Below are 26,055 nucleotides of genomic sequence, written 5' to 3'. Positions count from 1 at the left end.
CTCGACTGTAAGGATGACTTTAAATTGCAATGAAAACATCAGGCTGAGCAGCACCGACAATTATTGGAAAATTGGTTAGGTGTGCTGAGGGTGTTTATTAAGCTATTCTAGGTGCTCATCGATTGCCTGACCAGTGGCATCAGTTTTTAAACTGAAGGGAAGACTTGTGTCATGGTGGAAACAAGACAGTGTGTGATTGGCTGTAATTTAGACATTGAGTCAGCACACTGAGCAGTGTACGCCGTCACACAGCCATCAGCCACCCAGCCACTGAAACTAGCTGGTTTCAAAAAATCTACCTAGGTTCATCTTACATTTAGTACTGAATTTATTATAAGGAGCAAGGATTTTCAGCGAATGTATCATAGAAAAAAAGGCAGCACTCTGAGCTTGGCGTGTAGATATCCATAAGGCAAAGAGAACTCCAACAAACAAACCAACAAGATCATCTTGTCCTTCCAGCTCCATCATCAAGCATGCTGGGCTTGTCATTTTAAATTGATTGCAGCCCCGTGGTCGCCTGGAAACCAGACAAATCTGTAAGTTCATGTTTCATTTGCTCTGGCAGATATGTCTGGTACCCCTCACATTCAGACAGATTTCCAGTCAGCTCGAACCTGGATGGGCCAATGAACTTATCTCACATGGGGTGGGTTTAAGACCATGAAAGACAGCGTCATGCTTACCGAACTTAGTTACAAGGTAGCCATTTTTTCTTGCTTCAAAACAGAATAAGCGCCCATTAACTTGCATGTGTCGCTTAGCACTAGGTTGTTTCCTTTGATTTGTTGTAGGCCCCTATTGTTGCTCCGATTGGTTGTAGGTATATTCAATTGCCAATTTAATTAAAAAATACATTTAGATTTGCGGTACTGTTAAATGGAAACTTATACACTAGAATTTCTATCACATTTTGCTCACGTAGCTAAAACTCTTATCTAAAGCCGCTTAATAATGTTTCACAAAAACACATTTGGCTCCGACTTGTCTTTTTTCTCACAGACCCCGCACTGTTTTGTTCAATTTAATAACAACATATTTCAGGTTTGGTTTGCAGACACTGAAAAACACACAAGCAGCAATTAAATAATCATTTACCTTGTCTATTTCTATTAAATGGACTTGTGTTGGCAACCAGAGAACATCAACAACACCAATGGCTATCTGACCAGTGTACGGTGCATGGTAATGAACAGAAATCCGTCATAGTCTTAGCATCACTATAGAGATAGTAAGCAATCTAATCTAAGCTGTGATCCAATAAAATCACAAAAAAGTAAATAACACAATGTTACCAGAACAAATCATAATCCTATGTTATTTGTTTTTGGAGCTTAAAAACAATTTTGCTTGAGTCACTTGGTTCACTATTTATTATTTTTTATTAACCTTTATTTTACCAGGAAATAATCCCATTGAGATTCAGAATCTCTTTTTCAAGGGAGTCCTGGCCAAGACAGCAGTAGAATAGTTCCATATTAAAATATACAGTGAAAAACAAACAACATAAAACAGACAAAAGACAGTTGGCAATTTAACATAATCTCAACATAATCACCAGCAGCGCTCGTACTCAAATAATCCTTTTTCCTAATTTTAAACTGTGTCATTGTTGGTAGGTAGTCTAATTTAAGATGATTCTGCAATTTATACCAGGATGAGGACGCAAAAACTTTAAAGGCACTTTCACCGAAGACCGTTCGCGTTTGGGGAATGTCATTCATGATTTGCCCATATGATCGAAGATTACATTTCCTGGTGGCGACTTTAGGAGTCAGGAGAGAGCATAAGTAATGAGGCAGTTCACACAGTATGGCCTTAAAAAGATACCAATGCTCCAACCTGCGATTGTGCAAAGAAGGCCAACCAACACTCTCATACAAGCTACAGTGATGAGTACGGAAACTAGAATTAGTTACACATCTTAGTGCTGCATGGTATACTGAGTCCAGCATTTTTAGAGAAGATTGATTTGCATGCATGTATAAAATATCACCATAATCCAGCATTGACAGAAATGTAGCTTGTATAAGTGTTTTTCTCGCACTAAAAGAGAAACAGCCTTTGTTTTCTATAATAGAAACCCAACTTTACTGTTACAGGTTATGTTGTCTAGGTTAATGTCAAGTTGTCATAACACAGAGATTGTTGGGTAACACTTTACTTGAAGGTATCTACATAAGCGTGACATGACACTGTCATGACCACATGACACTGTCATGACACATGAACCCTAACCCTAAAAACCAAATGACACTTAATGACAGAAGCGTTATGTTATAAACGTTTATGACTTGTTTATAATGTTTATGACACATTCATGACGTGTCATGTCATTTGTATGTAGATACCTTCAAGTAAAGTGTAACCGATTGTTGTCTTCGTCAACTTGTCATGACAAAGACATCTTGGACAATGCCAACTTTTGCATAAAAAATTTACCGAATGACACTTAATGACAATAGTCATGAATACTCAAAATGACTCCTTCAAGTTCATGACAGGTGTCATGTCATAATAATGACGGTGGCATGTCAGTCTTATGCACACCCCTTCAAATAAATGGTTACCCACATTAACAACTTCAACAAATGAGCTGAATTGATTTGCTTATTTTGCTGCAATCCCTCTTCTAGAATTGTCACAGATCCATAAAACACATTAAATATGCAGTGTTTCTCTAATGAGCTTTCCTGTTGGCTGCCAAGATTTTGAGCCAGCTGTTCCTGAAATGATTGGCAGGTCATTGTGTGCTACAGAACTCCTGGGAGAAACTTGAACACAACAGTGAGTTGGTTTTCTTTTTTATTTTGTTTTTACCACAGTGGAAAAAGTTTTCAGGCCAGTGAAGAAACTGCAAACTGCTGACGGTGTAAACGAACTCTGCAAAAGAGTATAAGTGAGTTGAAAAGTTTACACAAGCAGGGTTAAGGGGGTTAAAACTTAAACTTAAACAGCTTTCTTGAATTGCGCAAGTGCAAATTTTAAAATATGACTTTTATTGTCTCAAAATGGCCTTTTTAAAATGGCTTTTCCACCTTGATAACAGTGACTACGTTTACATGCACATAATCCAGTTTTTGCCCTTATTCTGAAAAAGACGATATTCCGACTAAGCTGTTTACATGGCTAATGAGAGTGAATATTCCACTAATATTGCTGTTGTGTAGCCGTGCAAAATACAATTTTTTCAAAGTTACCAGCGGTGGCGGACTTGTTGGACCGTGTGAACACAGCGTCCCTCTTTCATTCCTTCAACCAGCTTCTTGAAAAGGTCGTCGTAGCGATGTGTGTGCATATCCAAAAACCTGTTGATATCCAAGTCTTTGATAATGTTTAAAAGTAGCTGTGTTTCTCCTTCTTATCGGGTCTGCAGCCTTGCAAACTGTTGGCTGGTTGGTTTGTGTACAGCAACCATAGCAATGCACAGAGCTGACCATAAGCCTGCTGTAAAAACCCTGATTGAGACGCATATTCCGAATGCGCTGTATACATATCCAAAGAATGCCTCTAAAACCCGAATAATACCGGAATAACCCACATGTCTTAATTGGAAAATGCTATATTGGGTAAAAAGGCCTCATTCGGAATATCCAACCGGAATATGCTGTTTACATGACCTGTATCAAATTCGGAATATTAGTGGAATATTGGTGTGCATGTAAAGGTATTCAATGAGATCATGAGAAAATGAGGCACTGAGTCAGATCACTGAGTACTTTTTACAGCAGCACGGTGTGTGTGGCCAAGCTGTAGCAACTTTCCCCCGACAGCAGGAGAATGGTATTATCAGATCATTTTTATTCCATCCTTTTTACCATCATGTCTTACTGTCTTGCAGAAGTTGTTTTTAAGGATGATTTTTTGGTTTTCTTAACTATTAGACCTTTTTTGGAGACGAGGCCAATGGGTCTCCGTTAGATGACATTCCTCACAACAAGACTTTTGATACTGAAAAAAGCATATGCATTTGAAACTTTCCTCTTCTGAATGAAAACTGCTGCAAGTATCCATCTGGTGGTATAGTGTGTTTGAATGGTTCACAAACCTCCTCAGATTGCCCTTACAATGTATGTGACCAAAAGTGACACAGGCTAATGCTAGTGTCAAATGTCTTCAGCTGACCTCAGCCAAACATTAGCCATCTCCAGGGAACTTTTAAAGATTAATAACTTACAGGAAATAAGGGGAATATCAAGCCAAGAATCTGAAGACAGTTGTAGCTCATCATCTCCCAGCCTAAGCTAAAACGGCAAGACCCAAGTTGAACCGCTTCCATAACCATTGTTTTGACAAAGGCGTAGTAACCGTGACTTTTATATGGAGCAGTGGTGTGTGTGTGTGTGTGTGTGTGTGTGTGTGTGTGTGTGTGTGTGTGTGTGTGTGTGTGACAGATAAAGGCTCCTCAGGGCTCCTTTCCTTAAAGAACAGAAGTTAATCTGATTGTCTACATTCTGTTCTTGGACCTTTTAACTGCTGAATCCTATCCCATATGTACTGTACATTCATATCTATGGATGGACAGAGATTGATAGATAGAAAAGTTATTGATAGACAGTACATATGTACATATTTAGCCTATTGACAGTAGCCTATTGTACATATGTTATAGATATATTGGGCCAACTTCTCAATGTTTTACTTTTATCTTTATTTATTTTGTTGGTACTTTCTATACTGTTTATCTGTACCTCTGCTGTGTTCCATTGTCATTGTTGCTGCTATGACACCTGAATTTCCCTCGGGGGATTAATAAAGATTAATATTATCTTATCTCACAAACCAAGTCATATTTGAATCTACTCTTCTACTGACTCTACTCACATTTATTTTGATACCTGACTTGGAAATCTGCTAGTCGGACCATATATTGAGAGATTATTGTGCTGGTGTTGCTGCTACAGATGCTTTTTCTTTTTAGAAGTAATTCCATCTAAAACTGTAAGATATCATAAACGTCTACATTGCAGCTCTGCACCCAGAGACAGCGGCCTTGTGGCGCTCAGGCCCCAAATCGGATAAGTATCACCGTGCATTGGGTTGAAAATCCATACTTATAGGAGTTATTTTAGTGACACTGGAACCATTGTTTCTCTGTAATAACTATGCAGCTCGGACAACAGGCCACTGTTCCAGCCAATATTAGCATGCAGATTCTCTGGTGTAGTGCTACAACATTTCTGCCATCAGTACAGTGTGTATATTGTTTTGGAGGCAGGAATGCACTGGATGTCCTCTGCTGTGGGAGCTGGCTAACTTAATGGATAGCGGTCAAAGTGGACATTAGAGAAGCAGCTGTATTTCCATCTCACTGGAACTATTACGGTGAAACACGTGTGAACTGAAAAATGAGCCATGATAATGTAGGGAGAGGAGACCTGATGTACTGCACAGGATGGGGTCAGCCAGGTTTCAGTTTATTCCAATGCACTTTTTAAGAAGCTTCTCTTGTAAAATTGTGTAAAACCCTATTTTAATTGTGTTACTGTAACAAATCAAGAATATGCGCAAGCACTCTAATGCATTGTGCTCCAGTCAAATTAAGCTGGGAACCGTGAGCACACCTGCCACATTGTTTTAACTTCAAAAGTGTGAAAACAGAAGGTGGTGAAAGGGCCCTCGGAGATTAAGCGGTACTTATTAATTCAGTTAACACACTTCAGTTGCTCATATTTTTAATTGTCACATTTCTAGCTTTTTTTTTTTTTTTTAAATCTCACATTTCTACCTTTTCCTGTTGGGCAGGTAAGGTTTGTCCCAGTTGAAATGTGAAAATGTTAGCTGTGCGGTTCCCTGCTGCAGCAGGGAGGGCACGGCCTGGTCAAAAGAGCCCATTGTGCTGCTGCGGTTTGTTGTGTGCCATGCAGGCCCGAGCCCATAGATGACCCTTGTTTTTTCTGCGCAGGCCTGGGTGAGGCAGATGCGAGCCAGAACAATGGCTGCATCTCGGAGAAGCCGGCGGTGACTGACTCCACGGGCGCTGAGGGCCCCCACCAGCCCTGGCCCCACGCCAGCACAGCTGACCCTGACGCCGCCACGCCACGCCCCCACCTGGTCCGCCTCTTCTCCCGAGATGCCCCGGGCCGAGAGGACAACACCTTCAAAGAGCGACCCTCCGAATCGGACGAACTGCAGACCATCCAGGAACACAGCGGAGCGGCTTCAGAGTGCGGGTCGGAGAGCGCCGAACAGGACCTAGACTAGGATAGCTTCATTTTTCCCATCCCTCCCTCTTTCTCTTTTCCCTCCTCTGTTTTTCGCTCTCTGATATACGAGAGAGACAAGAGCCCCACGTTTGACCAATACAAATATACTACCAAACCACTACTACAGCCATGGCATCCGCAGGCAGCAAGAAGAAGAGCCCCGGCCTCCTGGATCAGATTGGAAAGTTCTTTGAAGGGGACAAGAAGAGGAAGAGCAAGGTGAGGAAGCAGGGAGAGTCGAGGGTGAAAACTCGACACTTCTCATGTATTGATTAGTCTGCTGATTTACTCCCAAAACCACTTTTTACTTCTGATTCTTTAACAGATCTTGTCTGTTGAGACATACTTGTTGCTTGGTTTTACTGTTGTTTTTATTGGTGAACCATGTCATTGCCCTCTGATTCACATTAACTGGCTTATAGGTTATGAATCAACGCTTGAAAATGACTTTGGGTGGGGTTTGTTTGATTTTCTATTTTTTTTTTGTTCTGATTTGTGAATCATTTAAAGCTACATTTCTATATCATTCTGTGTTTTCTTTCTTTTATTTGAATGGTACTGACATTAGTAGCATTTTCTGTTCTCTTCAGTTAAATGTAATATATCTGTTGTTTGGTGGAATTGTTTGCTGCCAGTATGCAGTTTTTTTATTAGACTGTCAAACTGATGATGATAATGATAATGATGTACGTTATTTTGGATTTTGTAAAGGCATTAGCTACTCTGCAGAGAGTTCATACAGCTCCTTTTGTAGAGAGTTGATCTCCTTGATGTCTCTGTCTCTAGGTTCATTTTTGTCAGCCACAGGGAGGTACTTTACCACTGCTTGCACGGTTCAGCAGTCAGCTAAGTCACTTTTAATGTTAACGATCACATTATGCTATAAATGATCAAAGAGATATAAGATGTATATTATCATACAGCGATGTGTATTAGAGTAGGAGCATATTATCATCCCCTGTTTGGGAATCTATACAGGAGCATTCTATAAAGTAAGAACAGGCGTATCTTGTGTTGCAGACAAGGGATTATGAGGCATATGAGCCTGCATTGCTTTTTAATGACTTTGTATAGTATTGTCAGGATACCATCATTTTGACCATTAGTAATTTGTAAAAACGTACTGATCAGGGCTACTTTGTCAAAAAGAATGAAGTTTTTTATGTTGGTTTAGTGTCCATCTTTGCTGTGGTATGGGAAGTCCCATTTGTCCCTGAGGCACCAGTTTGTTCACGGGTTTAGACAGACTGGGATCCACTTCCAGGCAGGGTGGGCTGCTTGGAACTGTTGCCACAGCCATTAAGAACCAGACTGCAGCTCCACTGGTTCCACTCCTTTTCAGTCTGTGCACTCAGTGGTGCCCTCTGGAGGCGGCAATGAAATTGACTTTCATCTTCTGCACCAAATGTGGTAAAAAAAAAAAATGTTGAGGGTTAAAAATGTTGGTTATCCTGACAACACTATCGCAACATGCTGAAGCTAAATCCCAAAGCCTCTTGTAGTGCTCTCAGAAAGTGGAAATGGAACCCTTGCTATGTATGTTCCATCATGAGCCTGCTCATTGTGACTGCTGTCTTAAAACATGGACATTACTGACGAGAGCTTGAAAGGAGAGCTACGGTACAGCAAACTAAAGCCTGTGGACAAAATTTTTTTTTTGTCCAGCTTTTCTAAACCTGTGTAGCGCTAATCAGCAGGTTTGGCAGGGCAATAGCAAATAAATAACAACACCATGAGAATATGCATTTCCCCCCACGCCTTATGTCAACTATTTGAAGGTGTTTGGTGTAGGATTCAGGAAAACAAAATATTTTATATATATAATATATACTGTACGCTACAAATCTGTGCTTTAACCTGCTGATCAGATAGTGGTTTGCGTTTGTAAAATGTAACCAATGAAGTGTTCAGGGAAAAATGTCACCAGAACAAAGTGTGAAGCTTTCATTCAACATTAGGCTAGTGACCACTTAGCTGCAGTATTGTTTTGATTTTGTTATTATTCCTTTATCCCATATAATTGTAATTTTTTCTCCATATTGATGACAGATTTACTCAAAACAAAGTTGTACAAATATATATTTGTGTTCACCAAGGGTTTGCCTTCAAATGAGTGTTGGACAGGTCCGCCCCACCTCTGTTGCCTCTAGCAAAACTTTCTGCTGCAAAAAATTTTTTTTCCAGCAAGTATTCATCATGGAGACAGATATGTTTCCACTTCATTTCTGATCCACCCTGCCTGTCTGCGTGCACAGATTCTCTACAGACGTTCTTAATGTCTTTGACTTGTAGGCTACAGTATTCTTAGGGAAAGATTGTGTCCGTGTTTTCTGTTGCATCTTCAATAGGCATGCTTATTTGAGTAATGCTGAATTGTTTTAACATGTGGCAGGTGTGGAGACATTTTACAAAACTGATCCCTTGTGCTTTTCATGTCCTTTTTGTCTGACTCATTTACATAACTTTTAATCCAAGCCCGAGACAAAATGTTAAGACAGCATTTCATAAGTTGTTGAGATGGCGCCAAAACTCCAGTCTGACATGAAACCCTTGCAGGAAATCTGCATTTAAATGCTAACGGGTGTTTGATCATTTCAAATTACAGGCATAAATGATGTGGTAATTGGGGTGGAAATTAACTTTGCATGAACATTAGCTATTCAAGCAAAAAAATGTAGACTCATGAAAAAAAGCGAGAGAATATTTGTAATTTGCATATTAATTTGTATATAATGCAACGCAAGAGTAATTACTGTAAAGGAATCAGGCTTCAGCAGCTCAGTCAAAACCAAAAGTCATACTGTTCTCTAACCCCAGTGTCTTGGATGAAAAGGGGGGGGGGTGTGTCAGCGGTGCCCCCTCCCCCTCTCACATCAGTCTGCTCACCTCAGGTTCATGTGTCCAGCAGTGGATCGCTGCTGATCCCTGCTTTGTAACGCCTTCAACTTTTGCACTGGATACTTGTAAGCGTTTGTATCTGTTGTGAACTGTTGTGACCGGTGACCTGTTCCTAACCCGATCCTGTTCTCAGCTTTTTGGATTATTGCTTGATTAAAACTCTTTAACAACACCCACAGCGCTCTCTTTGTTTTGTTTTAATGCTCAATCTCTCTCGTTTTGGTTCTTCTTCTGTTCTAAAAGCAGCATCATACATTGTTTTAACTGCTCTGCTAACAACAGCCAGCCACTCTGAAGGGCGTTGCAATTCCTCTTAAAATAGCCGCAAGCAACAAAGAATGGAGGAAACTTGAAAGCATTTATTCAGCGAGCTTTGGTTCCTCTGCAGTCTCAGCCTTTAGGATTAAAGTCTTCAAGACTGATTCATATATTCCAGAGTTCTGTCAATCAATCACATGAACATACTGCAAAACCAAATAAATTATCAGAGAAGGTTTAATGGAAAGCAGAGCTATTGGTTATCTCCACTCGGCAGTACTGAATAATGGATGACTGGCTTGACTTGTTTGTGTGAGCCTGAAGATGAAATGGATAGAAGAGAGAATAAAACACCTCTCACTCTATAGTTTGTCCACCACAATGGTTGTTCTTGCTTCCTGGAAATGTGCGTAAATTGAAATAGATTGAACAGCAGCATGTTCATGAGGAATACAAAAGGTAACCTTTGGATTTCTATTTAAGATGGTAAAACGTTTGTTTGTATTCCCTTGGTTAGATGGACCAAGAAACAAATGCAACCTTGCACAGGAAATGATCACACAATGAAAACAAACGCTGTCTAGGATTTTGGACAGACATGCATATTCATTTAAACACAAGCTGCAAATGATTGATACTGCAGAATTTACAGCAGGACTGCTTTATCGGTCACACATGAAAAAAGAAATTAAATGCGCAAATGTTGCTCAAGCATTTCATTTGTAGGATTTGGTTATGTGCTACTTAACAAATGCATGTAACCAAATTAGACTTTATGGACTGTGTGAAAATGATTTGGGGTTGCTAAACATAACTTCTTTTTTTTTTTATTTTTTTTTTTAAGGACGGCCCTCTACAGCATTATTGTATAATTTTTTGCAGTTGCCAAAATGATTGCAAACAAATAGACTGCCTTCCCTACAGCAAAAAGTAAAGATACATCACCCTCCCCTTTTTCTAAACTCCCCTCCCCCCTAATAATTTCTGTGCCTTCCCTAAGAAAATATGTTTTTTTGTTTTTGCAGCACAGATTATGGCTTGGTTAGCCTCCTTTTTATTTGCTATTGATCTTGCGAGTCACAAGGCCTGATTGCCTTCCGAGGGGAACAGCGAGCTGCGGCTGCCATGTTTGTGTATCTCCACCAGCAGACAAACTGCTGGGTTTGTCAGCCAGATCGATTTGCCCGCGCTCCCTCGGTTCATGAATCTGAGTGCCACTGTAGAAAAAAAAACAGTCCCAAGAGTTGAACGTAATTATAACTCCTTTCTTCTAGTTGAGCAAGGATTTGCAGTGTGACACTACGGGGCAGATTGTGAGGAAATGACTTAATGTCAAAGAGTGCTGCAGGGTGCACAAAGATACCTGGTTTCTTGAAAATGAGCTGCAGATATCGCAACGCAATTCTTGATAAATGTTAAATGCAAGTTTCTAATTTGGACAGTGTGAATTTGAGTGAAGCTAGTTGGTATGTTTTATAATAATGATCCGTGAAGATACTCACCAATGAGGAAGAATCTCCAAGTCATTCCCTCTGCTCAGGATGAATTATTAAGCAATATTCCTGGCCAGGCTGTAACCCCTAACCTCAGAGGAGGCAGTTGTGATCATTAGCCTGCTCGTTATTAAAAACTACAGGGCACTGGCACCTTGTAGCTCAATCTATGTCCTGAATCCTGATTTCTCACTTTCCTCTTTTCACCCATGGGTGTATCTGGAATACACTGTATGAGTGACAGCAGAAACGAGAGCTGCCCAGTTTACTGAGCTTACTGTCAAATATGCAAATCAGCAGTTCAACATTTTGGAAAGCACTTAATCACTTTATTGCAGAGAGTTAGATGACAAAATTAATACCATCCTCATGGATAATTTGATTATTATGAAGCTGGAGCCAGGAGATGCTTGATTTAGATTAGTCATAAAGATTAGAAACGGGGAAACATCTAGCCTGGCTCACTATAACATTATCATGTTTTAGATGAATTTAACAAACAAGATATAACATATTAACTTTATGAGCTTCAGGATTGTAGACTGACTTTGAGCTAACCATCTGGCTGTAGGGATGGCAATGTCGGTCAGTCGATCGCTCTAGCTCTTTGGCCCAGACTGAAAGATCTCATCAACTACCGTATTGGATGGATTGGCATGGGATTTTATACGTGTAAGTGTGAATGATCCCCAAAGGATATTTTTTTCTTTCTGTAGCCACGCCATGAAGTCTACATTTGTGGTTATGAGTGAAATGTAGGATAGATTTTCATGAAATGTGGTACAATCATGTTCCCAACAGGATCAATTGTAATCAGTAGTGATCCCCTTACTTTTCATGTAACACACCATCAAAAATGTAACACAGGCCTACTTATATACGTATAATAAACTGGACCAACAGATCCCGTTGCTCTGGACGGAGACCAGTGAAGGATATTAGAAGCACTTTTCCGGTGAGCGCTGAGCGTTACTGCGCAGCCTCCAACTGAGCTCGAAGACGTAAATGTGACGTGAGCAACCTGTCTGAAAGTTGTAAGTCTTCTGGTAGCTGTGCCAAGAGAAATCTCAATCATTCCCAATCTTGCAGAGACAGAGAGCGTAGGTATATGTAAGGAGATAACATAGGCACAGGCTAATTATTGCTAACTAAAATGCTAGTTAACATTTAATTAAACTTAAACCGCTAATGTGAGTCAAAACTGCCTTCTGCTCTACTATACGGTAATTCCTTTACTATGCGACAGTAAGTCGCTTGGTTATGACACAATCGTTAGCCTATTTTTACAAAGACGCAAGCTACGGAGCCATAATGTGAGATACAAGGTAAAGGAGCCTTTTATATATTGTCGTGTTTCTTTAGAAATAAACAATGGACAAATAAAGTATTTAAACGCTTCAGATGTAAAGTTATTCGCTGTCAAAGTGACGTCAAAATGAATGGCAGTCAATGGAACGCTAACGGCGGGTGAGTGCTTGTTAGCCTCAAAATGGTGCCATAGGATCTACGGGTTGTTGACAGACGCTTACCCCCTTGGTTTCCCCATGTTCCTAGTCTTTATTCTAAGCTAAGCTACCATTTTCCTGGCTCAAAAGCTTCATATTTATTGGACAGTTATAAGATATGAGATATTGATTGTCTTATCAAACTCTTGTCAGAAAAAAAAAAACTAACAGCTTATTTCCTTGAATGTTGAACTATTCCATGTTAAAGACATGTATATCTGCATCCTAAAACAACTTTAATTCAACCTATAGTAACTTCAGGAAATCCAGGAACCAACTATTAATTTATTCGCACTAAATATTTCTTGGTATAATGATACGAATAAGAACTGAATAGCTTAGCATGAGTACCAAAAACAGAAAATCAAAAACATCAACTGGAAATCTAATGGAAAAGTGTCTCTCTCTTTGTGTGTGTGTCTCTCTCTCTCTCTCTCTCTCTCTCTCTACACACACACACACACACACACACACACACACACACACACACACACACACATCTGAACCTCTTCAGACATCAAACAGGGATCAATGATTGCAACCTTGGTCTTTCCAAAGATACTACTGAATAGAAAGTTTGAGAGGAAGTTTGAAAAGCTGAACAGTGGAAGTGTAATATCCTCAGCATTTACCAAAACAACTTTTAATTCACTTTTCTTTTTTTTCTTTTTTTTTTTACTTTTAGCAGCATAAAATGTCTCTTAATAGCAGCTCAGACTTGGACGAATGCCTCAGTGTCACTACTCAAGATTTAAATGTCTCCATCATCATGAACAGCATGCCAGGAGTTAATGGAAACCTAATTTGCATTTACTGTAGATGCATGAAATGATCCATCCTCATGAGAGCAGTTATTTGGTAGCAGGATTCATACAGCATTTTTTTTTTTATCTGCTATTTCCTCTCCCATCTCTTCCTTTTCTCAAACAAAGGAGCAGCAGCAGCCACAAAAAGATGCTCTATTTTCTCCCCTTCCTTTTCATTTCTGCCCACATTTACATCATGACAGAAACAAGACACACAAAGAGACACACACTTATTCAAGAGGACATCATTAAGGGGTCACTATTGAAATTGAAGCAAAGGGGGGAGCTAACAGAGCTGGAATACACATGCTGAAGGCAACAAGAGGCTAGATTTGCTCCTATTCAAATAGTTGAAATAGTGTTTTTTTATACACACTGTACTGTTGTTTTTTTTCTCCAAATGGAACAAACCTTCTCTTTACCTTGTCTAGATATCCATTTGGGCAGATTGTGCCCCAGGTAGAAACCTTTCATTTTCCCCCTACACTGTTTTGATTTAATTGTTGGTTGGTCCATTTTCACAAAAGCCATAAAAGCCAGTAAATGTGACATGTAATCTAACATCACATCTTTCATATTGTGTAAATGGTGGTGGAATGGTGGAGTCCCCCACCCTTTGGTTACATTATGGTTCTTTGATGTAGGATGGATGTGAATCATCAACAGCTCCCACACACACACACACACACACACACACACACACACACACACACACACACGTTCCTGTTACATTAATGGGGTCAGAGAAAGGGATGAACAAGGAAGCATTGACTGAAAAGACTGAACATACAGAGTGGGTGGAAATCAGTTTGTTTTTTTCTGCAGGTTGTTGATGGCATTCGGTATAAGAGGAATTATGCTGTTCACCTTTTACGTGTCTATGCTGTTTGCATAACTTAACAGAGGATTAATGTACCAGTGTTTTTTTCTCAGGCCTAAAAGTCAGAGGATATCGACCATATTAGACAGTCTTCTTGACATACTCTTTGTAAAGTCTGACTTTGAAGAACTTGGCTGCATTGATTTGTTCTTTACGATGATAATTAGTCTGCTGAGATCAAGTCATTGACAAGAACATACTGGCGTTCCTTAACAGCTCGTTCCAGTTTAATTTGTTTTGAATGACTTGTGGCCAAAGGTTGTTGCCAGGTTGGGATAAGGATTAATGAGGTGGGAGTTGTCGGTGACGTGAGGCTGCTAATAATGCTGCTGATTGAATGACTATCTGTGGCTGAATGGAAGTCATCAGAGACGTTTCACTAAGAAGACTCAGCAGCGCTGATTAAAATATATTCATATTCAGGGTTTCTGCAACTCACCAGACACGTCTGACTATGCAGCAGGTTTTAAGGGTAGACGTTCCCACCTTAATACAGCGGAGTAGGTATGTAAGAAATATACAGGTGTTGAAACAGATGTTCCAAATGTCAATTTCCAATGGAAAAAACATTCAAATGAATCAAGTTTCTGAGCATGGCTTAGCTGTACATTCATATTCTGTGATACAGACATTAAATCACCATTTGTGCCAAAACTAGCATCCAATGTCTTGAGTGATGGTAGGCCACATGCATTATATATAACAATGACATTACATAACCTACAGATTCATTAAAAATTAGATTCAAAATAAATTATTATTCGTATTTCAGGTAAGTCACCCTGTTTACGCTACGATTTTGAGCTGCGGCTGTCACCCATCAGCCAACACCTTTGGTGCTATGGCTATGTTTTTGTAAATTGTCAACAATTCCATTAAAATGTGAAAAATAATTTGGTGTTTTTGTTCTCATCGTTCAACAGGTAAGTGGGACAAGCAACAGGACAACCTACAGAATGTTTTGTATTATTTTAAGTATTCACTCATGTAATCCCAAGAGAAGGGTTGAACTTTTTAAGTGCTATCTTCAACTATTAATCTTGCATTTATTATTACGGTTTTCAGACAATCCTTGTGAAACTGTATTTGAGCATCTAACTCTCGAGAGTTTAAGGTCAAGTCATATAGTGCATAAGCATGCAATTATTCCTTTCTTTCCTTTTCTCTTTTCCTTCCCAGGGATCTTTCCGAGGTGCTCTCTCTCCAGGCCCTCAGAAAGCCTCTGCGGCTGCCCCACGTAAGCGCGGAGCAGAGAACGCCGTGGTCCACTTCTTCCGCACGATCGTGAGTAATACAAATAATACACCTTTCAGACAGTATCTAGGAGTAGAAGTCTGTTTGCCACCATCCCTATTTCTTCCAGTGCTCCCTCCATGTCTGTCTCCTTGCTCCTCTTTTACTTTCTCTGATCTCTCACAAACTCTGTCAAATCTCTTTACTTTCTGTGATTAACTCCTCTTCAGGTGTCCCCTGCCCCTCCCAAGTCTAGGGTGAGTCTGCTTTATGTTGCTACTATTCAAGTTCAAATTTACACTCAACACGTGAAATACAAAAATAGTATACCAATATTGTCAATACTGCCAGTAGATATATACAGATACATTCGGAAGAGACAGTCAAGGATTGTACCTATAGTGTAATTACTGTGTGATACTAACACTTGTGTAGTGTATGTGTAGAAAACAGTATGTAAAATTAATATTATATGAGACATGATTTAGATAACTAAAACTCTCTAAGGAAAGACCTTAGATAAGTTTTGAAGTCTGATCACAGTGTTGCAATCAGATTAGATAAAGGACTTCCCTAGAGCTAATTATTATCACATTGGAAGTGGATGACAGTAACCAGACCTTATATGATTTTAGTAAATATTAACTAGTGGGCCATTTCATTTGAAACCAATGCACTGTAAATTTGCAAACACAGGATGCATAAGTGCACAAAAGTAGCAACAGTTGGATAAAGTTTGACGAACGCGCATGCAACATACAAATTCAGCCATTATTCTGAATTATTATAACACAATTCATTTTCAACTGTTCACTGGATGTGTATTCTATACATTATTTTCTGCATGCTGTATGTCTTTGGCTTTGTTGCTGCTGAATGTCACTAAATTTGTGCTCTTTCCAATGTGAGCATCTGCCTCGCTCCTCTCTCCTTGCCCCAACATATCTGCTCCCCTTCCCTCTGTTCCTCATCTGCTCCTGCCCCCCTGTGACCCTGTGACCCTGTGATTTCCCCCCCGGACGGACCCTCCTATCTGCCTCCTCTCCTTCCCATCCTGCCTTTGCGCTGAGTAAGACACACATTTCTATTTGTCCCCTCTCCCTTTTACCTCTTTTCCTTGTCTCTTGTTTCTCTACACGTCCAGTGGAGAGGACTAGCAGCCAAGATGGGCCTGGTAGGTGGTTTACAAAAAACAAACAGCTAAAACGCGGACGTATCATGCCTAATTAAACCGAGGGGGCAAGTGAGGTCATCTTGTCAAACAGCCTTCGAGTGTGACGCCTGTGGCTATATTTCCATTTAGTCTCCATCAACCATTTTAGCTGTCGTAATCTGTCCATACATCAGTGATAACGCTTTAATTTCCTTCCAACTTAAGTCCATTTTCAAAGACATCATACTCATTTTGTAGCTTTGCAGCCTGACCTTTCCATATCATGTGCGTGTATTGTATATTCACGATAACACACACACAACAAATCATTTTGCTCTTCATTCGCCTAGTTTCATTTAAAAAAATCTTCAGTGGCTGGCTGCAGTGAGGCTTCGTTCTGCTTCATTTGGCGACCACTATCAGCACTTAATTTAGGGCCCTCATGCATGTGTGTTTGAGTGTGTGTGTGCTCAGACAAAGGAGACTCTCCTTAGAGACTGTAATAAAATTGTTTGGGCGGGATAGGGGGACAAAAGATTTGCTTGAATGTAATCTTTGGGGTGAAGGCAGGAAAGTCAAAAGCAGAAGAGAAACTGTTTTGTTTTTTCTTGTAGTTAGAACAAACCGATACCTTTCACCTGTGCCATGGTTCATAAGGATGCACTTTGCCATATGAAGAGGACAACAGCTCTGTTGCTGCATCTGGGTTTTATTAGTGCATGCATTTTGCAGAAATGCAAAACAATAATACTGTAAAAAGTAGGGCAAAATGGGATTGCATTGCAATCGATATCAAGTTTTTGTCAAGCACACATCGGTCCCTCGCTCCCGAGCACACCCCCGGAGAAGAAGGTCTTATGTTTTATAGTCTCTTCTCTCCTTACTCTCTGAAAATGGAATCTGGGTCTATCTGTAAAACGGTCTTTTAACACACTGACTCCTTTTTTTTCACTCTCTGGCAGGGCGACCAGAAGTCACAGTCTGCTAAAGCCAAGAAGGCCAGTGCAGGGGATGGCAAAGGCTCCCTGACTAGGATCTTCAAAATGGTAAAAACTTGTCATAGACTTTCCAATATATTTCCCAGTAGCTTTTCTACATTACTTCTGCTTCCTGAAAGCAAAATTGCATAGAAAAAGAAATCTCTCCCTAACCACTTTCTTGCCCCTGTTCTCTTTTCTGCCTCAGTGATGATATCAGCAGCGGAGTGAGTAACTGATTCGTACTGGAGGGATTCACTCCGCATTTGTTAAACATTGATATGCTGAGAAGACATCCTAATCTCATTACCTCTGCAGCAGCAGTCGAATAATAAAAGGCTTTCAGACACAGGGTTGATCATGGTGTATGCTACAAGCTTTATGCCAGCGTGGATATAATCATGCTGAAGATGGTATATCCAGTTTTGAAAAGAGTTCCAGTGGGGCTATATGGCTAACATACTGTAACTGCTTTACAGGGAGAGAGTGGTTGCTTATGCACAATGTATAATATAACAGTATTACGCAATATCATCATTCACTTGCCAAGCACGACTGAGTGCTTCAGGCGCTTAGGAGGACTCACTGCGCACAAATGTTGGCAAAATATAAAACTGATAATTAGACACACAGTATAGACTACCTGAAAAAGCTATCATTCAATGGCCAGTAATGTATTATCTAAATAAAAGCTATCGCTACTACAATGTAGTAATACTAAGATGTGTTTACAGCTTGTTGTTCTGCCCCCAAGTAGTAAAAATGAATGCATGTTAAAATGTAGTCCTTTATGTTACAAACACTTCATTTAAACCTGCATTCGTTGATTTTACTGTAGCCTATGCTATAAAGCATGTACCAGCTGTTAATACACAGGCAGGTTCAAATCGATGTATGAATGTGCTTGAAACTGCTGAAAACAAAATTCAAAGTGTAAACACCAAGTTAGTCAGGCATGGTGGTGGTGAAATAATGGGTTCCCAGTTAAAAATGTACTTCATACTTTTTCCATTACATAGGCTAGTTTGAAAAAAACTGCACTGAACAGGTTGATAACCCCCATTGTGTTTGCTAAAAAGCTTCCGAACATGAAATGTCAAACGTACTCTGAGCACAGATGGAAGTCATGACTCTGTGCTCCTGGTATGACTCGGTTAACTGAAGTTTTCACGTGGACAAGTTTCTGGACATTCAATCTGATACCGTTTTTACCGACTCTTCAATTTCCACAGAGGCTTCTTATTAGTTGATTTGTTTTCATATGTCATGAAAAGGAGTGTCGGCTTTCATGCTCTGCCAGTTTTCCCCTGTCAGGTTTTAATTACCTAGCCTCTCTCACTGTACCTTAGATTACTTAGTTTCGCAATTACTGAAGCTGGAGAGAAATCCAAATTTCCCCAGGGCTGCATCCTCATCTGTAGTGGCTGAATTGTTCGTCACTTACTTACAAGACAGTAAACAGCTCTGGAGATGACGAACGTCTGGGACGCTCGTTTTAAATCTTTCTGATACAGCTAATTAGTGTTGACTCGGTGCCATCACACTATCACTATCCGTTTCCCCCGTACGCAAACTGGCTTCACAGTCCAAATGGAAGTGATCATAAAGCCACATTGACTTTTAATTAATGTCCCACGTTTTGTTTCTATTCATGTTTCTGTATGTTGAGTTTTTCTTTTTCACGACAGACAATGAATTTCATCTGGAATGGCTCTAAGAATAGCTTAGAACAAAAGCTCAGCCCTCAGCCTTCGCTTTATGAGGAGGGAGTAATAAGCTTCTCACGATATGGATTATCTTCCTAAACAATCCATCAAGATTTGTCTCATGAGTATAATCTTTCTGCCATTTAGAATCCTCTACTCTGCCCACGTTTTCATCTGAATGAGAGAGTGGGATGGATGGCTTTGTGATAAACACAGGATGTCTGATCTGAAACTTTGGGGGCAAAGAAACAATTAAGTAACTGGGAGGTTTAGCTCTGAAAGGATGGAATGCCCTTAGACCACAAATAAAACACATTTGCAGGATCTGTGAAGCAATATGTATTTAACTGTGGGAACCTGATTTCCTATTCAACTGTTCAACTATTTTATTCTCTTTACTCGAGGACAAATCCAGTGGGAACCTCCTCTTATATAACCCCCTTTCTGTAGATTGAAAAAAACAAAAACGATTTTAGACCTGCTTACAAAATGACGAGCAACATCAGCCATGTGGAAGCCCATTTCTGCCAAGAAAATGCATAGGAATGCTACGGATAAGAATACTCATTATAATTAAAAAATATGAGATTCTAATTCAAAATTGTGATGTAGTCAGTCAACATTTTGACTTATTAAGTCAAAATAATGAGTCACAAGTTTGACTTTTTGAGCCTAAATTATTTGTCAAATTTTCACTAAATCAGAACTTGACTTAATATGAGTATTTCTACCTTCTATCATTCTTAACGTTTCATTGACTTTTTGATTTTGATTTATTTTTTCTCTATCGGCTTCCATAACTATGCATCATCGCAGGCCTGAACATTGCCCACGACGTATTAACCAGCTTATTTCTCACATAAAAGGACTACTCTGTCTCTCACATGTTAAGCCCTAGTCTCATTAGGCAGTAGCTGAACTTATAACAGCTAAAAAGCTGGAAAATAAGTTAATTTAATCATATGTGACTACAACTCCCAGGCTTGAAGAAATAACTGGTAAGCCTGACGAAATACTTCTTCTGTTCTTCCCAAAGGCCTTTAAGAGATGTTTGTTTTTGTCACAGGGTGTGACAGGTTAGCCAGACAGCTAATCCATAATATCCTTCATCAATGGTGAAGATTTTTTCTGTGACAACTTCCTAAGTGCTTAAACACTGTCCACCGAGCTGTAAACTCCCATCGCAGACTGAGCGAAATGACCAAAGGGGCCAGACTACAAAAAACACCAGAGTAGTCCTTGAATGCTGAACTAGACCTGATGGACTTCCACCTCCACATATTCATCCCATGTGTCTTGTCTGTTCCACAGGGAAGCAGGAGTGCTTCTCCAGCCAAACGCTGAAGTCCCTCTCTACAACCCCTTCCAACAGCACGAGGGCGGATGTTCAAGATCACGGGGCTAAAGTGTTGAAAAAAAGAGGAAAAAAAGAAAAGGAGGAAATCTTGTCACCCCCTAAACTCACCGTCCCCTCCACCTCTGATAACACTCTAACGTACGCTAAATCCCTCTTCTCCCCTATTACCTCCCCATCCCTTTGGCTGGTAGATAGCGACACAATCTGTTGCCCCCCCCCCCACCACTACCACCACCCCCTTGCATGCGTTGTGCTGAGTCTGTGCAGTCATCATCATTAGCGTGAACTTTTTGCTGAAATTGATCCCGAAGCCGCTCACATGTGCAGCCCGAATGACCTCCCCCCCCCACCCCCCGCAATGGCTCTCTGTACTCGTGCTTGAGTTTCTGTGGACGTCTCCGATGGTTCCTCTAACAAAAAGGTGGCTGAACCGAAGCACACCCGGAGCAGGTGAAGGATTACGGCCGGTGCGAGTCCGACTGACTTGACCGTCATTGCCGCTTGCTGATTGGGTGAAAAGGCCGGGTTGTTTGGTTGTTTCTGTTTTTAAAAAGAGCGGTTTTCTGTCTCGTCTCACTGTCTTTGTCATTCCCTCAGAACGTTTTTTTGTGAACCCAAACATAAACCTGTGTTTTAACAGATTTTACATTGTCACGAGAGCCATTTGGTCACAGTGTGTTTTCATTCAACCTTTGTGTCTTCGCTGTAGTTAAGTGTCCTGTTATAAATGTGATGTTTGTCATTAGGGCCTCAGGCTAGCTGTGGATTTTATGTTAAAAACGTCATTTCTAAACCGTCTAAATCATATTTTCTGCAATAGTCACTCAAAGAAAACAAATAAATTAGTCATTTCTAATGTATCATTTATTTTTTCAGTCCATGAGATAATGGTATGCGTTACTTTTCCTCTCCATGTATATGACTGAATAATTTTGTAGTGCACTGTTTTCCACCTTTAAAAACTGCCAGACTTTGGAGGGTGATGTTGTTGCTTACAGACCTTTCCTCTTCGCTTTAGGTTTCTCCTTTGTCTTCGCTGTTTCTATCTCATGCACGGCAGGCATACTGTAAATTAAATTCCAAAACTCCTCGCTCAACAAGTGCCTTTCCTCCTGACTACCAAAACAATGTGCTGTGTTGCCTTTTTGTGGATAATTTCAAAAAACACAAACACAATTTCAAAAAGGTGCTCTGTAACTAACTGTGTAGTGGCACATTATAAGGTGTTTCTTGGGAATGTGTAAGTTGCAAGTTTTCAACAACAAAAAAAGCTCAGCACTACCACTGGTGCTGTTCAAAACATCCATCTTGTACGTGTTAAAAAAAAAGCATCTCTCCCACTGTTTGTGTGTGCTTGAGCCTCGTGAGTGCTGTGTGGTGTTTTTTTTTCTGAATGGATCCTGTGGATGAATGTAAAGATCCCTTTTCATTATTGTATGTGTAATGACCAGCCACTTAACTGAGAATAAAAAAAATAAAAATTATAAAACCAACTCTCTCTGCGTTGTGTAGTGTGTTTTGTCTGGCGTGGCGCCACCAACGGCAAATGACTCATTTTGAAAAAGCTGAAGGGGAGAGACGTGATGTTATTGGGTCAGGTCACAGCATCACAACAGGCAAATGTACGATATTGTTTCTTTTACAAAGCAAGAATTCACTACTTATTTGGTGTTCATTATTCATGCCGAGCTTTCCGAGCCTTTTCATGCAAGCGGCTAGAGCACCATTCTGGCTCAAATACAATCACACATAGTACTTGAATTTGCAATGATAAATGTGCAATGGCTGGCTGTGAATAAAAACACACACAAAGGAAATTATTTTGAACTCATAACATCATTTTTCTAATCCCTTTAAATAAAAAAAGGTGTTTGAAAACATGTTTTGTAATGATGAATGAAACATGAATCAGAGCGAATGCAGTATACTGACACGTCATTGCTAAATAAGCACAGTGAAACTTATAGACAAGATTGTATTAAATTAAAAGGCTGGGTTTAAGTAGCATATGCGTTTAAAGCCTTTTAACACGCTAAAACACAGCACAGCAGTTTATAATACTGAGACATGACATATATAACCCTGGAAAGTTATCACGGCTGTAATTATTTGGATCTTTTATCGCGACAGTTGTGAGATAAACAGCAGAAATGCAGCATTCATGTTACAATGTCATCTACCGCAAGTGTGAGCTTGCGTGTTTTTGTGTGGCCACTGTCTCGCGAATGTCAGGTTCAACTTTTTTTTTGCTAAATGTCTCTGCATTTTCTTGCCAGAATCCTTTGTGCTGGCACCCGAGCTGCGTCGCTAGAAATTTGCAAAAGGTGATTTTATGTACAAAGCCAGGCTAGTCGTTTCCCCTCACTTCGAATCTTTATGCTTAGCCACGCTATTCACCTCCTGACTGTAAGTGAAGTCGTCTTTTAGACAAAGTTATATTTACATTTACTCGCCAAGACATGGTATTATTACAGCGGATAAGCTCTCATATTATAGAAATGGTGCATTTTATGAGAAAAGCATGACATTTCGAAGAATGTTAGTACATACCTAAGGTATATTTTCAGATGTGGAGTGAAGTTAGATCTGACCAAAAAAGCCATTAAAAAGTAATAGTATAGTATGTCGAAAAAAGACATGAAAAGTCAGTATACTATGTGGAAAAAGTGATAAAAAAAGTAATAGTACAGTATGACAAAAAGCTATTAAAAAGTAGTCATAGTATGGTATGACCAAAAAGTCATCTAGTACGTCGAAAAAAGTGATAAAAAAAGTCATAGTATAGTTTGTCGAAAAAAAGTCTAAAAAAGTCGGAAAAATGTCATAATATTGATAAAAGTAAAAATAAAAGTCCTAGTATAGTATGTTGAAAAAAAACATAGTATGTTTAAAAAAGTCAAAAAAAGTCGGAAAATTGTCATAGTATAGTATGTCGAAAAAAGTTGGAAAAATGTCATAATATTGATAAAAGTAAAAAAAAACAGTTGAAAAAAGTCATAGTATAGTATGTTGAAAAAAGTCATAGTATAGCATGCCAAAAAATGTCGACAAAGGTCATAGTATAGCATGTTGAAAAAAGTCATAGTATAGTCAGCATAGTAGGTCGAAAAAAAGTGATAAAAGAGTCATAGTATAATATGTCGAAAAAAGTCATAGTATAGTATGTCGAAAAGTCATACAAAAATCATTCAATCATTGTATATTGAAAAAAGTGATAAAAAGTCTTAATATGGTACGTAGAAAATAGCCATAGTTATTTTGAAAAAATAAGTAAATATAAAATAAGTAAAAAGTAATAGTATAGTATGTCCAAAAAGGTCATGATGAAAAAAAAATGTGAAAAAAATTATAAAAAAAGTCATAAATGTCAAATGTTGAATATTGTCATAGTATAGTATGTCTAAAACAAGTCATGAAAAGTTGTAGTATTGCATGTCGAAAAATGTCATTTAGTATGTCGAAAAAAGTGATAAAAAAATCATAGTATAATATGTGAAAAAAGCCATTAAAATGTCACAGTATAGGGCCCCCGGTTAGCTCACTTGGTGCAGCGCATGCCCATCTGTAGAGGTTTATTTCTCAACACAGAGGCACAGGGTTTGAATGCGACCTGAGGCAATTTGCTGCATGTCTTCCCCCTCTTTCCCCTTTCAGTGTATTGAAAAAAGTCATAGTATGTAGCAAATAGCCATAGCATAGTTATTTAAAAAAAAAAAAGTCATAGTATAGCATGTCGAAAAAACGTTTAAAAAAGTCTTAGCATAGTATGTCGAAAAACCCCATTAAAAAGTCATAGTATAGTTTGCCAAAAAAAAGCCATTAAAATGTCACAGACATGGTTAGCTCACTTGATGGGAACCCATATGTAGATGTTTATTCCCTGAAAGAGAGGCTCAAGGTGCGAATCTGACCTGAGGCAATTTGCTGCATGTCTTCCACCTTTCCCTCCCCTTCCAGTACGTTGAAATAAGTCACATAATACATTGAAAAAAGTCATAGTATGTTTTACGACATACTACACTATGACTTCTTTTGACTTTTTTCAACATGCTATACTATTACTTTTTTCGACACACTATACTATGAATTTTTTCGACATACTATACTAGGACTTTTTTCAACATACTATACTATGACTTTTTTCGACTTTTTATACCATGACTTTTTTGATGTGAATAACAAATGATAAAACGAACAAGTGAAGTTAAAGGATCAAGCTCCAGTTCTGTCTTGAGAGTTTTTCATTTTCTGTCCTCAGTAATTTGAACGATATCGACTTTTTTCGACATACTACACTATTACTTTTTTAGACTTTTTTTTTGACATACTATACTATGACCTTTTTTGACTTTTACAACATACTATACTATTACATTTTTCGACTTTTTTTGACATGCTATACTATGACTTTTTTCGACATTCTATACTATGACTTTTTTCGACATTCTATACTATGACTTTTTTGATGTGACAAATGATAGAACGAACAAGCTCGAGGAATAGCTCACCAAGATGAGCTGCTGGCTCAACTGATACTTCATAATCTGTGATTAAAGGATCAAGCTCCAGTTCTAGCTTCAGAGTTTTTCATTTTCTGTCCTCAGTAATTTGAACGATATCGACTTTTTTTGACACACTATACTATGACTTTTTACAACATACTATACTATTTCTTTTTTGACTTTTTTTGACATACTGAACTATGACTTTTTTCGACATACTATACCATTTCTTTTCATCACTTTTTACGATGTAGTATTCTATGCCATTTTTATATGTAATACTATGACTTTTTATCACTTTTTTCAACATGCTCTACTATGACTTTTTATCAAAATGTTTGACATACTACACTAATGGCTTTTTTTCCCTACATACTATACTAAGGCCTTTTTCAACATTCTATACTATGACTTTTAATGACTTTTTTCTACATACTATACTATGACTATTTTTCTACATACTATACTATGACTATTTTTCTACATACTATACTATGACTTTTTAATTGCTTTTGAGCCATGAGACATGAGATCGTCTCATCTAACTCTAGAAAGTGAATAAGAATATTTACCAAAATGTGAAACCATTCCTTTATTAAGGGGGAAATAAAAGACACAATAAAAACAAATGCAAGTTTAAATTAGTAGAAAAATTACTTTAGTCTTAATTTATTATGGACAATAGAAAATACAACTGCAAAAAAGGGGGGGAAAGCTCATTGTCTGTACATTGGCTTTGCTTCATTACAAATGCAACATTATGTTCAAATTACACATTTCCAACCAATCCTTGTTGTGGCGGTTCATCAGAAAATATACGCAATCTAACTACACTATTTACAGAATGAACTACAGTAAAAGAAGAAGTTGGAGCTGTGAGCAAACACAACGTTCAGTCAAAAAACCTCGTACAGCAACAAATCTGACAACAAGTGTCCTCACAGCTCACATCAAGCTGTTCTTCACTAACATGTTGGTACACCACTTTGGGCACTCTTTTCTAACTAAAACGAACATGTAACAAACTGCAAAAGACATTTGACTTCAAGATGAAATATGTACAGTACAAATATGTAAAAAG

General features: G+C 38.9%; 2 protein-coding genes across 2 annotated transcripts in view; both read left to right on the top strand.

Annotated features, from left to right (window-relative positions):
* Nucleotides 1–6,328, top strand: part of LOC144519986 (myelin basic protein-like) — a 48,239-nt gene extending 41,911 nt beyond the window's left edge. Inside the window, exon 4 of the mRNA XM_078253550.1 lies at nt 5,906–6,328. Coding sequence (XP_078109676.1) covers nt 5,906–6,204 — 299 coding nt within the window. The 3' untranslated portion in view covers nt 6,205–6,328. The remainder of the gene's footprint in view (nt 1–5,905) is intronic.
* A 7-nt stretch (nt 6,329–6,335) lies between these two features.
* LOC144519987 (myelin basic protein-like) lies at nt 6,336–21,965 on the top strand. The gene is made up of 4 exons (XM_078253551.1): nt 6,336–6,425; nt 15,226–15,330; nt 17,395–17,478; nt 20,427–21,965. The coding sequence occupies exons 1-4, from the start codon at nt 6,336–6,338 to the stop codon at nt 20,457–20,459; spliced, it is 312 nt and encodes a 103-aa protein (XP_078109677.1). The 3' UTR covers nt 20,460–21,965.
* The last annotated feature ends 4,090 nt before the right edge of the window (nt 21,966–26,055 follow it).

Source organism: Sander vitreus, chromosome 6 (assembly GCF_031162955.1).
Source record: "Sander vitreus isolate 19-12246 chromosome 6, sanVit1, whole genome shotgun sequence".
NCBI lineage: Eukaryota > Metazoa > Chordata > Actinopteri > Perciformes > Percidae > Sander > Sander vitreus.
This window is presented reverse-complemented; position numbering and strand designations above follow the sequence as displayed.

Bases quoted from the DNA above. Each gene is read 5' to 3' on its own strand.
- LOC144519987 (XM_078253551.1), top strand. From the start codon at position 6,336: ATGGCATCCGCAGGCAGCAAGAAGAAGAGCCCCGGCCTCCTGGATCAG. The intron at 6,426-15,225 runs GTGAGGAAGCAG...TTTCCTTCCCAG, and splicing joins ACAAGAAGAGGAAGAGCAAG to GGATCTTTCCGAGGTGCTCT. The intron at 17,479-20,426 runs GTAAAAACTTGT...TCTGTTCCACAG, and splicing joins TGACTAGGATCTTCAAAATG to GGAAGCAGGAGTGCTTCTCC.